At 38.8% G+C, this 17,014-nt stretch overlaps 1 protein-coding gene across 1 annotated transcript in view; it reads left to right on the top strand.

Moving 5' to 3' along the window:
• The first annotated feature begins 2,365 nt into the window (after nt 1-2,365).
• Nucleotides 2,366-17,014, top strand: part of NOL10 (nucleolar protein 10) — a 53,383-nt gene continuing 38,734 nt past the window's right edge. Inside the window, exons 1-12 of the mRNA XM_039715643.1 lie at nt 2,366-2,463; nt 2,913-2,958; nt 3,707-3,805; nt 4,564-4,641; nt 6,447-6,484; nt 9,219-9,355; nt 10,081-10,146; nt 11,820-11,880; nt 12,409-12,494; nt 12,865-12,943; nt 14,137-14,286; nt 16,639-16,705. Coding sequence (XP_039571577.1) covers nt 2,398-2,463; nt 2,913-2,958; nt 3,707-3,805; nt 4,564-4,641; nt 6,447-6,484; nt 9,219-9,355; nt 10,081-10,146; nt 11,820-11,880; nt 12,409-12,494; nt 12,865-12,943; nt 14,137-14,286; nt 16,639-16,705 — 973 coding nt within the window. The 5' untranslated portion in view covers nt 2,366-2,397. The remainder of the gene's footprint in view (nt 2,464-2,912; nt 2,959-3,706; nt 3,806-4,563; nt 4,642-6,446; nt 6,485-9,218; nt 9,356-10,080; nt 10,147-11,819; nt 11,881-12,408; nt 12,495-12,864; nt 12,944-14,136; nt 14,287-16,638; nt 16,706-17,014) is intronic.

The raw sequence follows: 17,014 nt of genomic DNA, 5'->3' as shown, positions 1-17,014 counted from the left end.
TTTCCCATCACAAACCAAGAACAGTTTTAACTGGATCCTTGTAGCAGTCTCAAGCTGTGGAAATGTTTTGCATAATTAATTTTAGAAATGTTACATTCTCATAATCTCCTTAAATTTAGAATCACGTAAGCTGAAACTAGTGCTAACAGATCAGAAAAGTTTCTTGCTGCAGTGGTGCTAGATTTTGGGAATGTTTTTCTGTACACATGCTTGTTATAACAATAAGGTAAAATCCAAGCCATAGGGTTGCTGGATTTCTGGATTCTACAATATACACTATGTAATTCCTGAACATTTTTATAGCAGGAATGCTATGGTTTTTCCCCTTCATATATCTTTTTTACTATTATTAAAGTGAAATATTTTATGCTACTTATTGTTTTAAAAGAAAATTAAGAAGAAAAGAAACAAGAACAATGTTATTGTCTAAACAATGTCCGGTTGAACGTCTTCCATGATCATATTTTCTCGGTTTACTGTGACTTTTCAAACTCTTTTCTTTTTACCCCATTTTAGGCTGGATGAGGCAGCAGTGAAGGTGGAGGGGAAGGAGCAGGCAGCACATGCTGTGGGACAAGGATCGTGCTGCAGTCTGGTGGTAACACAGCTCTGCCAGCTCATTTCCCTGGCTGGCCCCGCATGTGGTGCCATGTGATCTCAGAGCTGCCTAATTCCCTCATGATCACCACGTGTCTTTCTGCTCCCTTTGATCCACCAAAGCAATGAACTTTTCTGTGACTTTGCCTCTCTCAGTATTTGTGAGTACTTCTTCAGGAGCCACACCAAGGGAGCAAAACTCTGCCGCCAAACAATCATTATATATATATGCCTATATATATTTAAATACCCTACTTGAAGTATCTCCCAAGACAACTTTCTCCAACAGATAACCAGAAGTAATCACCTAGGCAATTATGACACTGCCACTAGAAGGAAAGCTGTTATCTCCAGCATTCTACACCTCTAGGAATTCTTTGTAGGTTCAGACATCAGATGCTGCTGAATGCCTTTTGAGGTGCCCTGGAATATCCTGTGGGGCCTTCAAGCTGCTGTTCTGGGATAACACAGGTCTTCTGCACCTTCCAAGTCACATTAACCAACCCGCCATGGATGTCTGGGATTCCTTACAATACCCAGAATTGTGGACAAGTGAATTCAGCAATTCAGCTTTAAATGTCTATTAACAGCTCATGCTGCTCTAATCAGACTGTGCACCTGATCAAACTCACCCCACAGAAGACATTCAGTGGCTGCTGCACCACACTCCTCACATTAATTAACTGCATTTACCAGGGATGAGATTCAGCTGCCTGAGCTTCTAGTGCCACCAGAGATGTCCCTGCATATCCTGACTACAGGATGCCACATCGATTACACTGCAGAAGGTTTTGGATTGTCCATAGGTCTTGTGTCAGCCCCCTTCAGGTGCCCTGGATACCATATGGCATCTCAAATGTCACTGGACAACCTACATATAAGCAAGTACAGCCTTACCCTTTCAGAAATGGGAGCTTGAACACCCAGCTTAAACTTACAGGTACCTACATTTAGGTGTGCTCATCTCTCAGGAATCTCAGCTCTAACACCCTTTAAAACAACTCTGAATTGAGCTCTTTTTAGTCATGATATTGGTATCATCATTGTTGTGATACACCATTCAGGGAGCACCATGCATAAGAGAAACTGCTTCAGTTTGCTTCAGTGACAGAGTTATGCATTGTTAAAAATTTAGTTGCGATTTTCATTGTTTTTTCAACAAGCATATAGACTGGATATACATTATTTCAGTCCTTGGTTTTGGTCCTGTAAGTTGGAACAAGAATGGTTGGAATTCTGGATACTGGTTTGTTTTGCTTTGTTTTTTCATCAGCGATGCTACAGAGCAGTAAGAATGTGTCTTTCTATGGTTGCTGGCAAGGTTTTGATCAGCAAATCCTGTTGTCCATGGCTAATGGACACGGCCTGTCACAGGGTGAGAAAATTAACCTCCTCCACCAAGGCTGCAGGAACAAATGCTGCCTTGCCGAGTTCACATGAAGCCCATCGAGAATGACGCCACGGCCTGCCTGACGGACACTCCCGACGGACAGACAGGCCCTTTGTGGTCGGACACCGGCTGGGCCCTGCAGTGAGGGCACACGGCCGCCCCGGCTCTGCCCTCTCCCCGCATCCCGACCCCGGCAGCGCCCCGGGACGAGCCAGCAGCGGAGCTGCTTTGCTGTGAGCCGCGGAGCCAGCAGCCCTCGCTGTGCCGCGGGTTCGCCCTGCCTCCCCGGCTCTCCCCGGTGCGAGGCCGGGGCAGGGCCGCGGTGCCGGGCCGCCCTCCCCGCCGGGCCGGCGGAAGCGCCTCGCCTTCCGCTTCCTCTGTGCCCGGGAAGAGGCGGGCGCGGTGCGGCCATGCAGGTCTCCAGCCTCAACGAGGTGAAGATCTACAGCCTGAGCGCCGGCAGGAGCCTCCCGGAGGTGAGGGCGGCTGGGGGAACGCGGCCGGCCCGGCTCGGCTCGGCTCGGCTCGGGCCCGCGGCGGGAGCCGGGGCCGCGCGGTGCCGGCGCGGGAGCCGAGCCCCGGCCCGGCCCGGCCGAGCTGCCCCGGTCCATGTGCGCTTGTGTTGGGATCGCTACCGAGAAACAGCGCTGAGTGTTTCTTACATTAGAAATGCAGTTTAAATGGGTGAACCTCTGGCTGTAGCGGTGCTGGTCCACAGACCCGTAAGCAACACGACCTTGTGCGTTTTCTTGGTGTGGAATGGTTAAACTTAGCAGTGGAAGGGAAATTGGAAGATAATCTAGAAGAAGAAAAAAAACCAGTTAGCGTCCTAAATGTCTTATGTTTCAAATGGCTGGATAAACTTTGATTTTCGGGTTCCTGTATGAATAATGAGCTCAAGTCTGATATATACCTTTGCTTGCAGTGGCTCTCTGACAGGAAGAAAAGAGCTTTACAGAAGAAAGATGTGGGTAAGTTTTCCCTTGCACGGTGCTCAGCAATACTTGGCTACTTCACATACATAACATGCAGCCCAGAGACTCCTCACTGACTGATACACAGAAATTATCCCTAAGTCATGATATAAAAACTACAGAATTAAATTACAGATAGTTATTTTGACTTCTTGTATAGCTTCACATGAACCCTGTATAAGGAGTGGTTCTAAATTTTAGAAATTAAATGTTTGGGTTTGTAAATTAAATGTTTGTGGATTGTAACAGAAACATGATGGATGAATTCTATGTTGTCCCTTATGTTAAAATCAGACCATAAACTCCTCTATGATGCTGTGCTAATCTTAGAGAGCAGGACCACATCATTTTAGCCTAAGCTTCTTACACAAAATAAAAAAGGCTATTTGGCTTCACAGGAAGTGTTATTCAAGAAACTCAACCAAGAAAAAATGCATAGAGGTGGTGGGGTATGGAATGCCTTATATAAGGCCTTAATTGTGAAAGTGTGCAATGAGTATTTGCTATTATGTTGTATAATAATTTGTTGCGCAGTTACCTTGGAGTACTAATTTATTTTCCACGGGGGTAGTCTGCTTCTCAGGGTTAGCAGACTGTGTTAAACTGTTTATAATGCAGTAGTTATAATACCTGTAAACAATATTCTCTATACTCAATTAACTCAGCATGCTTCCTTAGGAAACTGTTACAGTTTTTTGGACTGATAGAATGGTGCTGATTTTTCTTTTCTTGTTTTTCTTTACAGATATCCGTAGAAGAATTGAACTTATTCAAGATTTTGAAATGCCCACTATTAGCACAAAGATTAAGGTATCAAGAGATGGACAGTATATTATGGCAGTTGGTGAGTTAACAAACAGTCTCTCTAACAGAGGCTAAAAGTCCTAGGTAATCTTGGGTGCAGAGTGACTCAGTGTTTCAGGTAGTATTGTTAAGAGGTCATTTTAAAGTGTGGAACTGAACATTTTGCTGGAAGCATACTCTTAACATGTAGCTGTCTTGAGAGTGGTGCTGTGAAACAGTTCTCTTTAGAATACGTACATTCTTAGAATCATAGAATGGTTTGGTTGGAAGGCCTTTTGAAGATCACCCAATCGAGCCCCACTGCTGTCAGGGTTTATAATACAAATAAAAAATTAATAAAACAAATCCATCTATAATACAGTTATATGCTAAGTTCTGAATTGCTTTTAGTGTATGTGTGTCAAATAACTTCTGAACATCATTGTTTGAGTATTGTTTTATAGGAGGAGGATAATTGCATTTTGTAAGATTCAGAATAGGATCCAAACATGAGTACTTTAGTAGGTGTTAATAACATAAGGAGCCTTGGTCTTTCAGATTGACTGGAAGGTGTTACTAGATTCTGTATCTGATAGTTAGGAGAACCTGCATACTAGTAGGGTGCTTACAGAAACCAGGCTGTAAGGTTGTGTTACTGTGAGCTGTGTTTTTCCAGTCACAGAGGCTTTGGGAAGGACAGAAGACTTAGAGTAGAAACCAGTAAAGCCCGTATGTGTAAGACAATATACTTAAAAATTGCTTTTGTGTTATCCTTTGTTTAACTTTTTTATTTAATTAAACATCAAATTACTTTTTCAGGAACTTACAAGCCCAGGGTCCGCTGTTTTGATACCTATCAGTTATCCCAGAAATTTGAAAGATGCTTAGATTCTGAAGGTTAGTATAAGCCATGGCTGTTAGTACATAATAGTACATGTTTGTACATGTCTGTCATACATAATTCAGGTTGGACTCAAGCAGAAATTCTGCTCCCTGTGCTGAGGGGACAGAATGTACTTCAGGAGAACACAAGAATCTAGAGTGAAACCATTACTCTTCATCTCTGAATTTTCCTCTTTTTTTTCCTGATTTCAGAGGTTTTTCCTTGCCTGGAAAAGAGGGTGTGAGGGATGTAAGATTTACCTTGAGCTAGAAAGCGTGGGGCTCAGAGAGTGAATGTGGCTGAAATGTGTGTTCTGTTTGGTGAATGTGATAAAGGTACAATGGCTGGGTGGTGGCAAGATCTCCCTTCTTACCTGTTCTGTGAAGCAGTAAGGTAGGAGAACACACTGTGGGTTGCTCTGTTTTCTCTCTGGAGCCCAAGCTCATTAGGTGAGTTACAGGGTAAAGAGAATTTCCTGGGGGAGTGTTGGTTTGTTTGCTGGTTTGGTTTTCTCTTGTTTTCTGGAAACAAGGTACTTGGGGTAGATGGTAGCATGGCCAAGGCCCTAATTACACCTTATTTGCTACTAATTTGGTGGGAGAACAGCTGTGGTGAGGAGAATAAGGAGCCATCTAGACAATGGGAAGGGGAGAATCAGCTGTCAGTTGGAGTAGGGCAGGAGCTGCCACAGCTCTGAGCTTTTAGGGTGCTTAAATTTCAGGAATTATGGGGTTATTTTGTTTGTTTAGTTTTGTGGTTTTTGTTGTTGTTGTTGAGGTTTTTTTGCAGGGGAAGGAGGAGTGGGAGTGTTATTTCATTTTTTTTTGTTTGAAGGCTGATGACTGAAAGCTGGGATGTAGGGGTGATCAAAACAATGAGAAGATGAGACATTCATTACAGAAGAATTGAACTGGTCTAACTTTGATGTGTGTGAAAGTGATGCGAGAAATAAAAATTGTAATAAGAGCATAGGGGTGTTTCTGTGCTCTCTGCCTCAGGACTACAAGGAGTCATGTAGGGTGAAGGCAGGGTTTCAGAAAGGCTGGGGAGAGGAAGGTATGGCAAGAGTGAAACCCTCTTTAAAAGAGTAGAAGTCATTGTAATCATAAATGCTTGCTGCTAATTAAAGTAAATTTTTTTGAACTGGCATCTTGGTAGACTGCAGAACTATGTTTAATTTGAAGTCTAGAATAGAGTCACTTCAGGTAACTTTAAATTAGTTATCTCATTTAAATAGAACCAATTTAGCTGAAGCAGCTACTCCCTAATGTTCCCAACTCAGCTTAATTAAAACTAGGCAAAGTTCAATATAGTAGTGTTCAACATGACTAGTAGCTTTAACATTTGTGATTTTTTTTGAGCCTTAACTTCTGTTGTGGAAGTGCTGACCCCTTGGAAGGACTGCATGTGCAAGTTTATGCATATATGTCCAAACTCATGTAATTTTTAGATCATCTTTAATGAATTACCAAAGCTCCCTGGACCAGTGAAAATCATTTGATTAGACATTCCCACACCCATAAAATACATGGTTGAGCATTGTGTTGAGGAATGTGTCAAGTATACAAGAACAATAAAAAATTACAGGATGCTTCATATGTTTCTAAAGTTTTAGAAAACTACTTATGGTTTTGCAAATCAAGTTACATAATTAGAGATCTGACTAAAGATTAATGCCTGCATTATGCATTGCACCTGTGGGGAATACTTACATGACTAAATATTAGCATGGGTGTAAATGTTTTCAGGATTATGCCAATGTTTGCAAATAAGTTTGCTTTCTTTAGTTGACTCAAAATTCTCTTGCTCTCTCCTCTAGTGATTACGTTTGAGATTTTATCAGATGATTACTCAAAGGTATGTTTAATAGTTTTCAGTGTATAAATGAAAAAATGGTTTAGTATGTATATTAAAATGCATTTTCCTATGTAGTAAAGGCAGTCAATCAGCACAGCTTTTGGAACAATTTTTTTTAAAAACAGCAAACAGGATAAACACTTTTTGTGCCTTTAAAATGTTGTTTGTTTTCTTAGTGTCTTTGTGCTATAATTTGCTTTACAACTTTTGAAGTCTTTTATCTGTTGGAGAGAAAAACTTCAAATAGTGATCTATCCTACGAGCAAAATAATGTGAAAAATGGAATTAACTATTCCTTCTGGGCTAACATTTAGTCACAATCCCTTGTGACCAGTGATGCACACATACACTGCTTTTGAAAGGTGAGATAGCTATGGGTAAGTTAACAACCTGATTTGTCAGTGTTGTTATAGGCATGATGATGAGGCAAAAATTGTGGAGAGAAGTACTGTCTTTTTTCTTTAGTTTTATTTTTAAATGAAGTGCTGTACCTGAAGGAATCGCCTAAGTGTTTATTTTACACTTTTTTTTTTTTTTGTGAAAAGACCTTACCATTTCAGGTATAGGCTTGTTTTACTAAATACTGCTCTTTGATCAGAGACATGATCATCTAGCCTTGTAGCTTTTCTGCATTTTTCATGTGAGATTTCCAAGGAAGTGCATGAATTCAAGTAGCAGAAGGTAATGGCTGATACTTCCCACTTGTCTGTCTGGTGGAAAATGTTTCTGGCTCTATGTACCAAACAGTCATTTGGGAGACTGGGAACATGCTGTCTTCCCAAATGTTTCTGACTGGTTATGAATGGAAAGGTGTGTGTTTTCAGCTGAAGTGGGTGCTATATTTCAGGCTGAAACCCTACTTTTTCAGCTTCATACAATCTTTATGTTTTCAATTTCATTTTACTAAAACTTAAGAAATCATCAGAAAGAAAAATAAACTTCAAGTGGCTGTGATAATGTTGTGGACATGTTAGAAACAGGGAACAATATTTGAGAAATTACACCTGAAATTTTTAGAATCATAGAAGCAACAATTGGAATGGGACCTTAAAATACAATTTTAATGCTTGAACAGTTCTGTTAAAATCTGCAGGCATGGTGGTTCCACAGATTTGCTGAATAAATTGTTACATTTCTTCTCTGCCTTGTCATAAAGAATTTTTAATTCCTGTCAAACCTGCCCAGGGAAATCTTAAGTTTTTAGTGTTGCTACTGGAAGGAGGGATTTCTTTTTTGTGCTGTATTCTGTCCCTTATCAGTCTTGATAGCCCTCTTGGTGCTCTCAGCATTCTTTCAGAGTCAGGGAAAATAGTGTCTGTCTAGATCTGTTCCTGCCATCCCTGTAAGGTTGATTTGAGGCTTATTTGTATTTTCACAGTGAGAGCACATTTTTTCTTTCTTACAGATTAGTACCCATAAGGCCAGTTACATTTCTGTGCCTTTCTAAGTTTTAGGCTTAAAAGTCTTAGACTTGGAAGAGAGTGTAGTATATTTTTTCGCGCAGCCTTTTGCCAGGAGTCCTGTACTTCCACATAGTATTTTTGCCACACGCCAGTGCCAATGCTTTTGCTACCCTTAGGTTGTAGTTTTCTGGTGGTGACCAAAATTAATTTAGTAAGAAGAAAAGACAAACACGATTTACAGTGAGCTGTATCCACTACTAATGAAAGAGAACACGAATATATTCAAGGCCAGTATTGTAGAAATTTGTTTTTAAATAGAAAATTATTAACGGTAAGACAGTTATACAGATTTATAAATAAAGATGACAGATTTAAAGTAACATATGTACCTCACCTTCCCTGAGTTTCTCATCCTTATTTGCATTGCTAACAGTGTCGTTCAGCAGTAAAAAAATTTAGCTATTTGCTATGTACTCTTTTTAGAAGATGCATGTACTACACAGGCTAACCTAGAGTATCACTTTTCTAATTCAAGCTAAATAAGGATGAGGCTCAGAGACAAAGGTTTGGCTGTGATTATAATGCATGGCATGAGTTTGGGCCAGGCCAGCTGTTCCTGGCCATGGTTTGAGGGGCAGCATGAGTGCCACAGGTGATGTGGATTATCCTGTCTCTGGAGAGGGAAGAATCCCTTGCTGTGGCTATGTGCCGTGTTACCCTGCCATAAGGAGTATAACAGCAGGACCTGGCCTGTTTTATTTATGTGGTAGATTTAGTTCTCTAGTAATGCCTCCCTGTAGGTTTTTCCAGGACTGAGATGTTTGTCTGAGTTTCAGAAGGAAACAATGGTCTTACTCAGTGGGCAAAAAACAAAACTGCAGAAAGATCATTGGTGTCATTTACTGGAATGCTGCTGTGCACCAGGATGTGTAGCTTATGTGCCTAGTCCACATGAATGCACTGGTGTCTGCACAGCTTTGTACCTGGGAGAAATCACTAACTGCAGTGTCTTGAAGGAAGTAGAAATGTTAATTTTGGTACAGCAGAGCATGAGATAACTGTGCTGCTTCTGGCTGCAGGGTCACTTTCAGGGTGTCTCGTTTACTCTTGTGAATATTCCTGTGAGGTATATTAACAAAACTCTGCTGTGGCTAGTGAGAATGATGAAGCACTAGTTGATTCTGTCATTTTGGTAGAAGTTGTTTGAATAAGTTGTAATAAGCCTGTATGAATTTGAAAAAAAAAAATCAACTGAAGCCTGTGCTGTAAGACAAGTTGGGGAGAAACTTGTCTGTTTCTGTATGTTTCAGTGCTTTCTATTTTATTTTCAGATTGTCTTCTTGCAGTGTGGCAGATTTGTGGAGTTTCATTCACAACATGGCCATTACTATAAGACAAGAATACCAAAATTTGGTAGAGATTTCTCCTACCACTATCCATCGTGTGACCTGTATTTCGTAGGAGCAAGGTATTAAGTGGAATATTTTGTTTGAGTTTTGTTAGCAGTGTTTTCCAATAATAAAATGATCATCAAAGTATTAGAAGAGCTAAAAAGTGAAAGAAGTGGCAATTCCTTCCAGATTAATAAGAGAAAATGTAGAAAGATTAAAATTAATTCTATTTCCCATGCTATTTTTAAGCTTTTTAAAAAATTACTAAACCATGTATATAATGTATTTACAAATTCCTATCTAAAATTGCAGGTCAGTGTATTGTTTTAAAAAGTGTTTAGCATTTAAGTACGGAAAATTAAATAACTTCCTATCCTGGTTGGTGTTTTGTTGCTGTGAAGTGTGAGTTAAATCATGTAATAGGGTTTCTGAAAAGACACAATAAAAATAAAATTAGATCCTTAGGGTTTCAAACAAAGTAAGTAGAAATTCAAGGTGTAACTTAAATCACAGGAAATTAAAAGGTCTTGAGAAATGAGTTAATGTATCTTTTGCCTGGAAAAATAGTATTTGGTAAGATATTGAAGTATAATAAATAAATAGTGAATATGCATATTTTTCCTCTGTATCTTGAACACCAAAGTGTATATTTGTCTTGTTATAAATTGTGAAAATACTCTGAAAGTTGTATATTAGGCAAAATTAGACTGTGAATAAGAATCTTTACAATGCCTCCAAATTTACAGCAGTGTTTTTCAGTATTTATTAGACAGAAGAGTAATTTTGGGTTTTTCTTTTGTAGTTCTGAAGTGTACAGGCTAAATCTGGAACAAGGAAGATTTCTGAACTCCCTGCAAACCGAAGCTTCGTAAGTTCTGTGTAATGTTTGACCTCAGTCTTCTTTCCACCAGGTGGAAGCAGACTTCTAGCATGCTCACCACCAGTACTGAAAGCTGCCCAAATGCTTTGCACAGTTGGAAATGAACATATGCCGAGCCTGAGTCTCATTTCATTTTATGTTCTGTAATTTTTTTTGCTCTAGTTTTTATGTTTAATTGAATTTTCTTTTGTGGATGTTTTAAAATTGCTTAATATGGACTAAATAGGTATTATATAACTTGATCTTAAGAGCATTTCATTAAAACTTTGCCATTATTACTCAATTTAGCCATCATATAGAGATCTACCCACAGGGTATGTACTTTCCCAGACATGTCTTTGTCCTTCTGCTCTTGAAGTAGCCCAAAGAGAATTTTTATATCTCCAGCATGTGTCTGATTCTTTTGAAAACCCTACCAGAGTAGGAACTGAGCTTTTTTCATGTGGGGAGAGGCAGATGAATAGAACAGACTTCACTAGATAGAGTGGCTTGTTGGTGGGCAACAGCTGGTGTTTGGTGGGCAGAATGGATTAATGGCTGAAGAAGTATTTGGGAAGGCACAATAAAAAACTGAGCAACAGGAGGAAAAAAAAGGGGAAATCCTGGAATGGGAGAGGTAAGGGTGTAAAGTAAAATCTGGATTAGAGAGATGAGACTTAAGTTGTGGGAAGGTTTTGAGGTGAGGGAGTTGGATGAGTTACAGAATTAGAGGTAGAGAGCTTTGAATGGAAGAAGTTGGAAAGTGCTGGGATAAGTGGTGTAGAAAGAAATATTTGTACTTTGGAAGAATTTTTGTCAAAATACAGAGCTCTTGAGTGCCCTGCTGAGAAACCGAGTACTTGGGTGACAGAAAGGAGACCACTGGTCAGACAGAACATGTTGAAGATGTAAGCTTCAGAACATAAATAATCATAAAGATGTTTTGATGTAATTAGAATCACAGATTCGTTTAGTTTGGAAAAGACCTCTAAGGTCATCAAGCCCATCCATTAACCCAACACTGCCAAGTCCACCACTAGACCATGTCCCCAGATGCCTCATCTGCATGTCTTTTAATTGTCTCCAGCGAGGGTGATTGAACCACTTCCCTGGGCAGTCTGTTCAGTGCTTGGCAACCCCTTCAGGGAATAAATTTTTCCTAGTATCCAATCTGAGCCTGGCACACCTTGAGGTGATTTCCTCAAGTCCTGTGGAGTTGTTTAAGAATACAGTGGAGCAGAGTGATGTGGCAGGGCTTGGTGGGAGGTGGTGGATATGGGCAGAGGAGTGCAGAGAGCCTCAGAGCCCCGGCTCCTGTTTAGGGCACAGTCATATGAATTCAGATTAATTTTCTCAGGGGGGTCTTGAAAATTCCAAAGATGGAAATTTCCCAGCCTCTATGATTAACACATTCCAGTGCTTAATTATCCTTACAGCTTAAAAATATTATCCTTACATCCAGTTGGAACCTTACCTGTTTGAAGTAATCAGCAGTGTCTCTGCCTCCAGATTTTTAGTAAGCTCCCCTTAAGTATGGGAAGCTGTTGCCATCCCTCCTTCCCTCCCTCCAACTTTTGCTTTTCCAGGCTGAACAGTAGTGTACATGATTAGAGAAATATTATTAGTTGGTCATGTGTTAAATTGTTTTGAGGTCACTAAACTTGCTCCTTTTTCTGTTGTAGGGAGAGTAATGTCTGTGACATAAATCCTGTGCACTTCTTGTTTGCTATGGGGACAGCTGAGGTAAATGTTTACATTCCTTTTATGAAAAGGGCAGTAGTGTTTGTTTCATTTTTTTATTAATTTGCAGGAGGATAGGAAGAAATCATGAGCATAATTAATTTAATTGGTCTCATTTGCTATGGTAGATATAGATAATGTTAAAGATGACTTTTCAGAGCATAGTGCAGATAAAATACCAGAGTTACTTGGTTGCTGAGCACTTGAGATTTTGCAGACTGGAGTGAAAATAATGTTCTCTCATTTTGCAGTGTAGCCATCTGTAGAAATTAGCTGGCATGTGTACCCTATTAATCTTAAGAAAATTAGCATTAGTGATTTTCATTTAGATTGCATTGAAAAAACTACAAATGAAGTGTGTGCACCCTGTATGTCATTGTTAGAACAACTCATGTCAGCCTAGGAAATTTTGTTAATTATTCCTTAGATTAGATAATTCATAATTTTTTTAAAATGTTTCCAGACTCGGCTGCATAAGCTTGAACCATGTTTTCTAAACTGTTTAGAAACACATTTTTCTACCCTGTTTAGGGTAAAGTGGAATGCTGGGATCCTAGAAGTAGAAACCGAGTCGGGCTGTTGGACTGTGCGTTAAGCAGTGTGACAGCAGACACAGAGTGAGTAAAGGCTGCCTTTTCAAATGGTGTTGTTCTGGATTTTTCAGAAGTTTTGGTTGTTTTAGAAATAAATCCCACTTTGCTTTAAAATGACCTGCTTGTTCTCTTGTCATTGCTAGTGTGAATAAAGGGTTTTCTTAGTCACAAAAGAGTTCTCTTAGACACTGATCTAAGTAGTATTGGCTATTTTTGTATACAAATACATGTTGTGAATGTAAACAGTGCAGCTTTTTGAGACAGTATTTCTGAGTGATACCTGTGATTTATTTTACTGTTGGCTAAGAATTAGCTTAGCTATTTTTTAACATTAAAAAAACTATTTGCAGGCTTTATTGAAAGAATGCCTAACTATGAGCATTGTGCTTTGCAGGATAGAAGGTTTGCCATCCATTTCAGCACTGAAATTTGATGGGGCTTTGAATATGGCTGTTGGAACATCTACTGGGCAGGTAGATTTGACTTTATGTACCACAGTTCTTAGGAGGTCTTGCTCTTGCAATTCCCAATCCAAGTCTATCAATACATTGAGTGCAGTATATTTCTATTACTGCAAGTATTTATTAGACCATAAATTACATATATAGAGTAGTAATAGTCAAACTGCAATTTAATTTTATCAAATGCTTGGACTCTTCAGAATATTGTGGGTACTACTTTAAAACATCATAACCTATATACACTATACTGCAAAATTTGCCATTTTCTTATGCCTTGAGTCAAGTGTGTGGGGAAGTTGCTGCTTTTTGGGACTATGAGTACCATTTCAATGCAGCATATGTGCTCTCCCTTGTCTTGATGGTGGCTAGAAAATCAGAAATTACTGTGTTTCCACTGTTGTTTTTAGTGTCTTATCTTGATATGAAGAATAATTTCAATTCATTTATTGCTACCATCATATTTTTAAAGGGAAGTGTGGGGATTGTTTCCTGCCTTCATCAGTATTTTCATGGGTTTAGAGAACTGTAGCTTCTTCAGGAACAGATAGGTGTGTGAAAGTTGTATTGCTATGTTAATGTACAAGTCAGACAAATTTTATTGCAGGTGGTGTTTCTGATTAAATAAACTGATAATATTATTTTTCCCAAAGATTATTGTTATTCACACTTTACATATGAAATATTTAACTTTCTCAAGTTCCAGAGGAAATTCTGGAGATAAAATACAAGTTTCTGGAAGACAGGGCCTGTGCTCTCTACTTTCCTTGACATAAAAATTTACGTTTTGTGGTGTTTCACTGAGGAAAAGTTATATTCACTGAATCTGGAAGGGAGTCTGAAAATTTAAATCATGTAACAACAACATAAGAATCTGAAAGTGAAATATTACTAATTATGAAATACTAAGAGTGCTGAAACACAAAAAAAAGTTTTTTCAATAGAAATGTAAAAGTCTTTAGAAAGATGATTGGGTCTTAAATTCGTTAATTTTTCTGGATGGAATCATGCTGATGTTAAAATACCTGGTTAGAATAAACTGGGCTCACTTAAGTTTTTTTCAGAATTCAGAATTATTTATTTTATGTAAATCCTGCCTGTGTAAGTAAAATCTCAAGTTTAGTTAAATGTTTAGTGAAGATCTGATGGGCATGACTTCCTCGTGATCTTACAATGTTATAAATTTAATTTGTCTTTTATTCTTCAAGGTCCTGTTATATGATCTCCGGTCTAGTAATCCATTAATAGTCAAAGATCACTACTATGACCTGCCTATTAAATCAATTCAGTTTCACCATCAGTTGGATTTAATTATCTCTGCGGATTCTCGAATCATAAAAATGTGGAACAAGGATACAGTAAGTAGTTTTATGTTGCTGCATTCAGATTGTTAAATTTTTACTTTATTTGGGTTGGGAGTTTTTGGGGGTTTTATTTTGGTTTGTTGTTTTTGCATGGTTTTTTGAGCAGCTTGATTAATTAAGCTGAAATTCAGTGTAAGAAGCTGAGGTTTTAATGCCTGTTAATTTACATAGCATTTTGTCCTGTCTGAATAAATCAGCATCTGGGAAGTTATTCAACAGCCTGTCAGGTATAAGGATGTAGTCTTAGGGGGTTTTTAGCTGTTTGTATTTGTCTGGCCAAGAGGCTTCTTTCAGGAGTAGGATTGAAACATAAAAAGTAGTGTTTTAGCCATTGCCTTGGTTTGTATATTTCTCACAATGTTCTTGAATACATCCAGTTAGGTTTTTTCACTGTGGAAAACATGTTCATTCCAATTCCCTACTCAAAGTAGGGTTAATTTCAAAGGTAGATCAGTTAGTTAAACACCTATTAAAATCAGGTACTGCTTATTCTGTTTGGATACTGTTTGGATATTGAAGCAGATACTATGCATGGAGCCAAATAACAGTGTGTCTTAATAACGCTGTATTAGGGGATTATGTTGCAATGGGCAATGTCTTTATCCTTGCCCTTTGCACATCTAAGTGAAATTGTAATCTCTAATTTTCACTCTTTCACTTTTTTCATTGTATCATGCTGTCCTCCTTCTTATCTTTCTGTCAGTGAACCTTACTATGAATCTATGGGGCAGCATATTTTATTACCCATAGATTCATAGTAAAGCTATTGTAACTTGTTTTGGTTTGAGGGGATGTCTGTAGTCATTGTGTTCCTTCTAAAAAACATGCCTTTCTAACTTTATAGTGAAACATAAAGAGAGTTGTAGTAGAGGCTTTTTTCCCTAATTATTTCAGGCAGTCACTTCAGTATTGTGCTGCTTCATGAACTTTCAACAGCCTCTTTTATTTTTTCTGTGATCGCAAGTAGTTTTTTGTAAGCTCCTCTACAGTTAATTGTTAGTGTTTGAAAGGGCAAATAAATTATTGGTTATTATTTAAAACATCTGCAGTGGCCTCTCTCCATTTTTCCTAGGTATGTATATTTCCCTCCTTGAGAATGAAGCTCTGTAAGGTTTGTCAGGTGGCCTCTGGTGGGAAAAGGGAGGGTTTCTCACCGCTGGAAGGCAAAGATAGCTTTGGACTCTTTCCTAGAGTATGTTCCAGCTGGCTCCATCTGTCCCAGATGCTGGTTCCTGACTATCTCTGGCCAGGAACCAAGTGCAGAGGCAGACTGCGGGTGGAGAGCATATGGCTTTGATACCAGAATAGCCCCATGCTGAGACGTGCCTTGGGGTGGGGAGCACCAGGCTTTTGTCTGCTGAGGCCAGGGTGGAGGAGGACTCCTCTTAATCATCAGGGAGAGACCAGAGGTGGGTGGGGTAACAGCGTGTAACTGGGAGGGAAAGGAAGGGCCCAGAAAGGTAGGTGGGATGGCTGCAGGGAAAGAAAAAAAAAAAAAGAGGAACAGGATCAAAATTTACCTTGTTCCTGTCCCTCATTTAGAATTGTGTAGGCATGTAGTCTCATGCTTCAGATTATGTGGTCCAGTTGGTAGAGACTCTTCCTTTACTGGCTGTTTTGTGTGTTGGCTTATAAGAGCACCTGTATTTTGTCTGGGTTTTTCAGACTGTGTTCCAATTATTATTTTGAGAACATTCTTTCCTGCTTTTACCTTTTTCTTAAGTAACCTTTATAACTTCAATTCTGATCTTAGCTAGATACCACTGTATGCTCTTACTACTTTTATATCAAGACCTGAGTCAAATACTGAGTTTATAAATCATAAATAAAGTGCTGAGCTGTATTTCATTTCATGTGGACATTAGTACAAGCTCCAGATTCAAATTCCACTCCTAATCCATTTTTTCAGCTAATCATACTTACAAAATAAAATTATTTAAAACTGCCATATTCTGAGTTGAATAAAGTGAGGGTTACACTGACAGTGTGCCCAGAACTTGTGGACCTCAGCCCCACATTTGTGTAAAATAAAGTAAATCTGACATATATTTTCAATACAGCACTGTAAGCTGAAAAATTAGAGGTGCCACTGTACATTGCTGTGTCTTCAATTACCAGTAGGCTGCACTTCCTTGTAAGAGATTGAATCAGAGATAAAAGACAACACTGTCTTCTTTGTGTTATGTTCAGATATTAATAACATTTTATTGTTCTGCAAAATCTGTTCCATCTTTATTCCATCATGTTTCTTAGCTTCTATAGTAGCTATTATTAATGTTTAGATTTACTGAATTTAATTATATTGTTTGGAGTTCTTTATGATTTATTTCCTTCCTACAATTTCAGGGAAAGATATTTACTTCAATTGAGCCAGAACATGATATAAATGATGTCTGCCTTTATCCAAATTCAGGTATGTTAAATATATTAATGTCTTGCTAAATTCAAAAGGAAAAGCTTGTTAACCCAAGGTGTGGTCTTTCTTTAGGTGATACAATTTAGGTCTACTTTCCTCCTTATGGCAGAGCTTGGAATCAAGGGTTATTTGTCAGTTGTTGTCCTTGTTTCCTCTGAATCTGTATTATATAGGAGCCTGTTTGCAGTTAGAAGCTGCTGTGCTGTTAATTGAGTGATTTGCCTCTTTTACTCCTTCAAAAATCTGAAGTGACTCATTTCATAAGAATAGAAATTTTGGCCTATTGTCTTGTCTAAGTCCCAGATG

This window comes from Passer montanus, unplaced genomic scaffold (genome assembly GCF_014805655.1).
Source record: "Passer montanus isolate IOZ18808 unplaced genomic scaffold, ASM1480565v1 scaffold34, whole genome shotgun sequence".
In the NCBI taxonomy this organism is placed as follows: Eukaryota; Metazoa; Chordata; class Aves; order Passeriformes; family Passeridae; genus Passer; species Passer montanus.
The sequence above is the reverse complement of the archived record's forward strand: the minus strand, read 5'-3'. Positions and strand labels throughout refer to the sequence as shown.